This window comes from Pinus tabuliformis, chromosome 1_1 (assembly GCF_031772625.1).
Source record: "Pinus tabuliformis cultivar Carrire ecotype Pingquan chromosome 1_1, CPIR1, whole genome shotgun sequence".
NCBI classification, from domain to species: Eukaryota; Viridiplantae; Streptophyta; class Pinopsida; order Pinales; family Pinaceae; genus Pinus; species Pinus tabuliformis.
This window is the reverse complement of record NC_142297.1, coordinates 256465849-256473810: the sequence shown is the minus strand read 5'-3', so window position 1 is coordinate 256473810 and position 7962 is coordinate 256465849. Positions and strand designations below refer to the sequence as shown.

Here is a 7962-nt window from a genome sequence, read left to right as displayed (position 1 = left end):
ATTGTCTTCTTGGAAAATTCTTCTCTTTATGAATTAGGGTTAAAGGGCTTCATCTGATGATTTGTTGATTTATCAAAGGAAGGATTGGTAATTGTTGAGATTTTTTCTCCCTATCTTTCTTCTTTCAAAAGGTCACATTTAGTATCTGTATACCCATTTGTGAAGAATCATTGCGATAATGAAAAATAGTGTTTTTCAAGATTAGGTAATTTTCACTTATAAAACTGCTTCTTCTTGCTAAAAATGAAATGGAAAGTTGTTCTTCTTCTAGTAATGAAGCATCTCAGAATTATATTTTAGACAATGTCATATTCATAGCATTCATCTAAAAGATCAATTTTTAATATTTTTTGGTATTCTTTTCGCATTTTGAAAAAAATTTGGGTGTTGTGTGTTCAAAATAAGTTTTTGTAATTCTTGTGATTTTGGATGAGCTGAAGTGAAATTTCTACATTGAATCAATATGAAAAGGAAAATTTTGCACTTATTGAAAATAAGTTGGAAGTTAAAAGTTTTACATTCTATTTGAATATCGAAAAGACTCTCTTCTCTATAGCTAGAAATTTATCGAAGTAAAAGATTCATTTTTGCATATTTGTTGCATTAGGTTTGGAAGCGAAAATTGATATCATTTACACCACAACTATTAAATTTAATGAAAGAGAAACTGTAAAAGCTATCAAAATTTTAATTAACCAAACATTAGTGGTTCTAGGTTAGAAGATGTGTTCCGACGTCTATAAACATAACAATTGTCATCTTTCGTGTGAGGCACATTCTGTGGGTAGTCAATATTCCATGTATGTAAGTATATGGGAACGATATCCACATATCTTTGAGTATATCGGATGATGTCCCTTGTATAAAAAGTATATGGGGATACTTCCTATCATACAGGCTTGCATTAGACATCACTAACACAGATTGTACATCCACGTACCTCTAATATATTTTGGAGGCCCCCTTCTAGGTTGCATACCATCCATAAGTAACCGAGTCGACCGCTTTGTCATATGTGATACACCAAACACAACATTCAGGAAGACTACCTGCATGTACTAGAAACGTTATTTCGAAATTCAAAGTGGCTTAGTAATTCTTTATACCTAGTTACTTTAATAGTTGGAAGGGATGAATTCTTTATTGGTGAAGTACCTGCAATATGTTCATGGGCTATAATAAAGATTAGCAAGTTGAATGGTTGCACAAATCAAAATTGAGTTGGCAGTTAAAGCAGTGAAATGTAACAAGTTGAATGGTTGCATAAACCTGCAATATGTTTATGGGCTATAATAAAGATTAGCAAGTTGAATGGTTGCACAAATCAAAATTGAGTTGGCAGGTAAAGCAGTGAAATGTAACAAGTTGAATGGTTGCATAAATAAAAATTCAGTTAGCAGTGGAATGTAACAAGTTGAATGGTTGCACAAATAGATTCAGTTGGTAGTTAAAATAGTGGAATGTAACTAATTGAATGATTGCACAACTCAAGATTTAATTGGCAGTGAAAGCAGTGGAATGTAACGGAAACACTGAAATGTAACGGTTGAAAATATTTCAATCAACTAACATTAAATATGATCGGATTGATAAAAATAGCTAAAACAACACAATTATAGAAACCCAATCATATATTATGCACAAATGGTGTATGTGCAAAGACACTCACACACACAGGTTTACATTCAGATTACTCTATTAAATAGAGCTTCTGAGATCCAACTTATTCCCAGATTAGATAGAGAGGTTGAGAGAATTTCTCAACCATCACAAACCAACTTCCTAAATATGGAATGTAAGCATTAACTCCAACATCCCCCTTAATGATTACATTACATGAAAATAACAAAATAATCAAGCTTATCAATAGGTGCTCCATCAAGTTGCCTCATAACCCTCGGAAAGGTGTAGTTGGCAAGTTGGATTCCCGAGTTCCCTTCCTCAACTCCCGAATCAAGGACCTCCCGAAGTCAATTACTGGACAACATCCCAATCTGTCGCATAACCTCATTAGGAAACCACTTCCACGTCTACCACTAATGAGGGATCCTTCCCTAGATCCGCAACTGCCATACTATCTGGACAACCATCCATATTGAGCCTTACTACTACTTGATCCATGCAAATACTCATCCAAGCATACTACAGCAGGTTGATTCTAAAAAAAATAATTGCATCCCAACAAAATGTTTCTAAAGATATCAATGTAGGCCCTACTGCCTTTGATATGCAGGCCATCGCCACAGACTCAAGATGCCACCGCCAAGTGCAAAATCTTCAATTGCCGCAACAACAGGGTTTGAACCTCCTTCAATCACATCGTTCATAAGGGTAAATCCAGATACAACTAATTCTTCACCATCAGACCCTTTTTCTTGAATATGTTGAAATCCCGTAATGTCTCCTCCACCACAGAATTTTCCATTTGCTCCTTTCAACATGATAGCTTTAACGCCCTGATCTGAATGCAATTGAAAGTTCTAAACAAAGCATTTTGAACTTTACACAAATGGTGTATGTGCAAAGACACTCACACACACAGGTTTACATTCAGATTACTCTATTAAATAGAGCTTCTGAGATCCAACTTATTCCCAGATTAGATAGAGAGATTGAAAGAATTTCTCAACCATCACAAACCAACTTCTTAAATATAGAATGTAAGCATTAACTCCAACACGGATCGAATGTAGTGCAAAATAACAACTCGAAAAATTCTTACCAGAAAATACTTTATAACATAATTATAAAATGCCATAAATAAATTTTCAACCAGTACCTCTCACCTCTGGAATTTTAATGTTTAAAATTGATTTGCCCTAGTCCCACAAGCTTTCTCCTAGCATTATCACGTGTTTTGGGGTCGTTCACGACAAAGCAATTCAGTTTTTTATCATAAATACCAGATTGAGGATTAGGTTTACGTACCAACTTGCCCAACTAGCATACTGACAACCTGCTATGACAGTCACTCACGAAAGACCTTTTCAACTTAGACCCGGATAGATGATTTATATAAATCACAGATTAATGATTATTTATTCACTGTGTTGGATAAAGCATTTGAACCTAGCCGACATCAGTGATTTTTATAAGGAACAGATTAGTGGTTACTTCTGCACTTCGTCGGTCGACCAGCGCCATGATGGATTTAATGATTATTTATACGCATTTCCTCCTCAGAAGACGGATTTAATGATTTTATATTCGCACTTCATGGGATGACGAACGCCATGATGGATCCTGCCCTGGCAGCCACCGAGAGGAAACACCAATTGATAATTGTATATGCGCAATTCATCGAATGACGAGAGGAAACACCAATTGATAATTGTATATGCGCAATTCATCGAATGACGAACGCCGTGATGGATTGATGTTGTCCTGTTTAAATTTAGTTTAATTTAAATTTACCCAAAAAAATTATGGAAATTCCTGTTTTGGTTATTTATAGCGATGAATCTATTTCCACCATTCTTACCATCCATTTTTTTTTGAAATTGCTGTTTTGTTTTTTTTACCGATGAATCTATTTCCACCATTCTTACTTTCAATTTTTTTTAAATATATCTTAAATTTGAAATACCAATAACAAGGCAGCTACATGTAGATATCTCTATATATGAATGAAGTGGCCTGCCTCCATCTACATCTGCAGGCTAAGGACGAATGAGAAGTAGCTGCACTATATTACCTGATTGATTGAGTAGCTTTCAGAGAGCATAGCAATGGCGGAAGTACCATCAGTGGGCAGATTGCGTTTGGGATCACAAGGATTAGAAGTATCAGCACTGGGGTTAGGTTGCATGGGCATGTCGGAGTTCTATGGCCCTCCAAAGCCCGAGCAAGAAATGATTTCCCTTATCCACCATGCCGTCTCCAGAGGTGTCACTTTTCTTGATACTTCGGACGTTTATGGCCCTTTCACCAACGAAATCCTCGTGGGAAAGGTAGGACTGTTGTATGGGGTTTTATCTTTTCTTGTAATTGCAATTATCTAGAACTTACCCAAGATGATAGAATTTTTACCTACGGTATGTTGTTTGCAGGCCATTAAAGGAATTAGGGAGAAAGTCCAATTAGCCACAAAGTTTGGGGTAACATATGTTGATGGAAAAACAGAACTTCGAGGAGATCCTGCATATGTTCGTGCTGCCTGTGAAGCAAGCTTGCAGAGACTTGAAGTGGATTTTATCGATCTTTATTATCAACATCGTATTGACACTAAAGTCCCCATTGAAGTGACGGTATGTATTTTTGCGATAGGTCTCAGTTTAGTTCTTGAATGATGCACAGTTTGATCTAATGGTTTTTCTGTGCATCTGTGACAGATTGGAGAACTGAAGAAATTAGTTGAAGAAGGGAAAATAAAATACATCGGACTTTCTGAGGCCTCCGCATCAACAATTAGAAGAGCCCATGCTGTTCATCCTATAACAGCAGTACAGATAGAGTGGTCTTTGTGGACTAGGGATGTAGAGGAGGAAATTATTCCCACTTGCAGGTATGATCAGGTGTTTGGAGTTAGGGTTTTTCACATTGTTACCATCCTTATATTATGAATCACTAACTAACATGTTCAAATTGTAATTGCAGAGAACTTGGTATTGGAATTGTGCCATACAGCCCTCTAGGCAGGGGTTTCTTTACTTCTGGAGCAAAGTCAGTTGACAATTTAACAAATGATGATATTAGAAAGGTATATTTTTATTTGGATATTTAGAATTAAAATATATATATATATATATATATATATAAAAATGGTTAATTAATTTTTTTTTTACTAAATAATTTTAAAAACAGGTTTAATTATTTGTCATTAATTACAAAAACAAGAGTGGTTGATGCCCATCATTATAAAACCCAAAAATTAACTCGACCTGGAACATTTTATTCCCATGTTCGTTCTCCAAATCATACCCTAAGATTCCAGCGCATTGATAAAATGTATTTTATTGTTTCAATGAAGTCTTATTCTAATTTTATAAATTGCTGATATTTTTGACAGGGAATTCCAAGGTTTCAACCAGAGAATCTTGAAAAGAATAAGGGGACGTTTGAAAAATTAGCTGAAATAGCTTCCAGGAAGGGATGCTCCCCGGGTCAACTTTCACTTGCTTGGATTTGCCATCAGGGAAATAACATTTCACCGATCCCCGGCACCACCAAAGTGAAAAATCTAGACCAAAATATAGGTGCTCTTTCTGTTAAGATCACGGCTGACGAAATGAAGGAAATAGAAAATGTATTATCCACTTCTGGATTCTCTGGAGATCGAAATTGGGCTACTTCATTGAATCTCACGTGGGTGAATTCAGAAACACCCCCTCTCTCTTCATGGAAAGATGCCATTTGATGATTTTTAACATCGTTCTCTGCAAATAAAGCGAAATAGTCAGTTTATAGCGTATATCCTTTTTTACCCTTTATTTTAAAGGGTATATCTTCGGATATATCAAAAGTATATGCATGTTCAGTTGGCGATCGATATATATGGTGCAAGGCCCTTCTGAAGTTAAGCTTATTGTCAGCGTTGTGTGAATCTGGAATGTATTCAGCCAGAGCGAAACCAGCCGCTCGTCAGTATTGACATTTATATATGTATTTCTTTTAAGAAAAATAACGCTTCTGTATTAATATAAAAACAGAGTACATTTGTCAATGATCTTGAATTTCAGTTGGTTTCTTCAACATACAACACATCCGAAAAAGTGAAATTGTGTCATTTTCCAATAACAATTTTCTACTTCTAAGTACTTAAGTTCGGTAGATCACTCTCATAGATCATATACCACTTAAAAATACGAAAAAGAAAACACAAAATGTATACATATTCTTAAAAAAATGTGCTTCATGCGTTCCAATATTACCCAACACTGCCTTCTAACTAGTTCCAATATTACCCAACACTGTCTTCTAACTATTCCAGAAGTTAATGCTTCATGCATTTGTCTTAACTTCTTGTTAAAATATTGAGAAAAAAAAACTTACCATATTTTTTTGCCAATGCCTCCTCTTGATAATAAATCGGCTGTCTAATTCTGTTTTCTGAAATGTGATCAATCTATTTTCTGAAAATGTGATCAATCTTAATGTGTAGGACAGTGTTTACCGATGCGCTTCAGCCATTTTTTTTAAATTGGAGGGTTGAATTTATTCTGTCCCTTAGTCCAATTGATAATGGCTTTTGCATCTCCAAAGACCCCTAGGCTCCCTAATCCCAACCATTTAGCTGCTATCAACACTTCTTATATGGCAACTATATTTGCCTGCCCCTTCCCACCAAAAGTGATAGAAGTTTCCAGGCTTAGTGACAATGTATACCCCTCATAGAAGTGGTGTTCACAAACATGGAAGACAGAGACAAGATTTTTGAAGGAGGACCATACCTCTTTGCAGCTGTTGGTCTCTATATGCGGCCGTGGACAATGAACTTTGTGCCAAAACAAGAAACCTTCACTTCGGTTCTGGTATGGATTAGACTCTACTCCTTACCTTTAGATTACTAGATGCCAGAGTCTTTAAAAGCTATAGGCAATAAATTAGGTCATTTCTTAAAAAATTCAGAGGCAACTCTATGGGGAAAATATACCTCCTATGCCCGTATATGTGTGGAGATGGACCTATCAGGAGCCCTTCCAAATGATGTCATTCTAGAAGTCTATGATAAGGAATGGGTTCAAACAGTTGACTATGAACATATCCCGTTCACATGCCACAAATGTGATGAGCATGGACACCTATCTAGAGATTGTCCTCTTAATAGAAGGGAGGAAAACCTAAACACCAGCAAAGGGAAAGACTAGACAGGTTTCATCAAAGCATGAGGAAAAGGAAAAGGAGGGGGAAGGAAGACAGAAAAGAGTCATATTGCGAATGATAACAAAACAAGAAGTTACAATAGTTTTGAGATCTTAGGAGAACAAGAAGTAGATGGAGGTTATCAAGAGAGTACAGAGAAACAGTCAGCAAGGGGGAAAGGAAAAGAGACTAACATGGAGCTCACCCAGGAACAGAACGAACACATGGCAGATCCTTTGAATACCATGGAAATAGAAAAAGACCAGGAAATGACTCAAAGCGAAGGTGGTACAGAGGACCAAGACTTACAGGAGATCCTGGAAAGGGAGAATGTAGAGCTGAAAAGTTTCTAGAACAAGGAGGAAACCTGGGAATAAACTCCATCCCTCGGGAGGATGTGGACAAGGCATAACAGATATTCCTAAACAAGTCACATCAAACAGCTGCAGGAGTCAAAAGAGTACATGATAACCAGAAAAATAAATGGACTTCCTCAATAGGATTAATAACAAGAAAACTAACAAAAAATCCAGGCAAGAGGAGGGGAAGAAAAAGACAGAAAGAATTATTGTTGGAGTGTGGAAAACTCATTATTGACTCAGGAAGGATGAAAGACCTTTTCAGTTACTCGTTTAAAACCCCACCTCAATGAAAATCATAACCTGGAACATTAGAGGACTAGTAAGTATAAGAAAACAGAGGAATCTAGGTAATAGGATCAGAGAGGAAAAACCTGACATAGTATTCATTTAGGAAACAAAATGCTCAGTGGAGAAGATCGGCGAAAAACATAGCAAATGGTTAAATAGATATGAATACCTTGAAGTTAAGGCAAATAAATCTTCTGGTGGCATTCTCACTCTATGGGATCCACAGAAACTTGGTGTGACTGATGCGGAGGCATCCAGACATCACTTTCTCTAATTTTCCAACCGGTGGGTGATAGACAACGTTACATGATCACCAATGTCTATGGTATGCAGCCAATGGAGGACAAACTTTGGCTCCTCGCAACTCTGGAGGATATGAAGAAGAGATACCCAGCTCTACCCTAGATTCTTGGAGGTGATTTTAACATCACAAAATCACTCATGGAGAAGAAAGGAGGCACTAGAACACTTGGTAGAGATTCAGTTGCCTTCCAAAACTTCATCAATAATT

General features: G+C 36.5%; 1 protein-coding gene across 1 annotated transcript; it reads left to right on the top strand.

Annotated features, from left to right (window-relative positions):
* The first annotated feature begins 3561 nt into the window (after positions 1–3561).
* LOC149212498 (putative aldo-keto reductase 2) lies at positions 3562–5662 on the top strand. The gene is made up of 5 exons (XM_089390616.1): positions 3562–3950; positions 4050–4247; positions 4332–4504; positions 4597–4699; positions 5009–5662. Exons 1-5 carry the CDS (start codon positions 3729–3731, stop codon positions 5354–5356), a joined length of 1044 nt encoding a protein of 347 aa, XP_089246742.1. The 5' UTR covers positions 3562–3728; the 3' UTR covers positions 5357–5662.
* The last annotated feature ends 2300 nt before the right edge of the window (positions 5663–7962 follow it).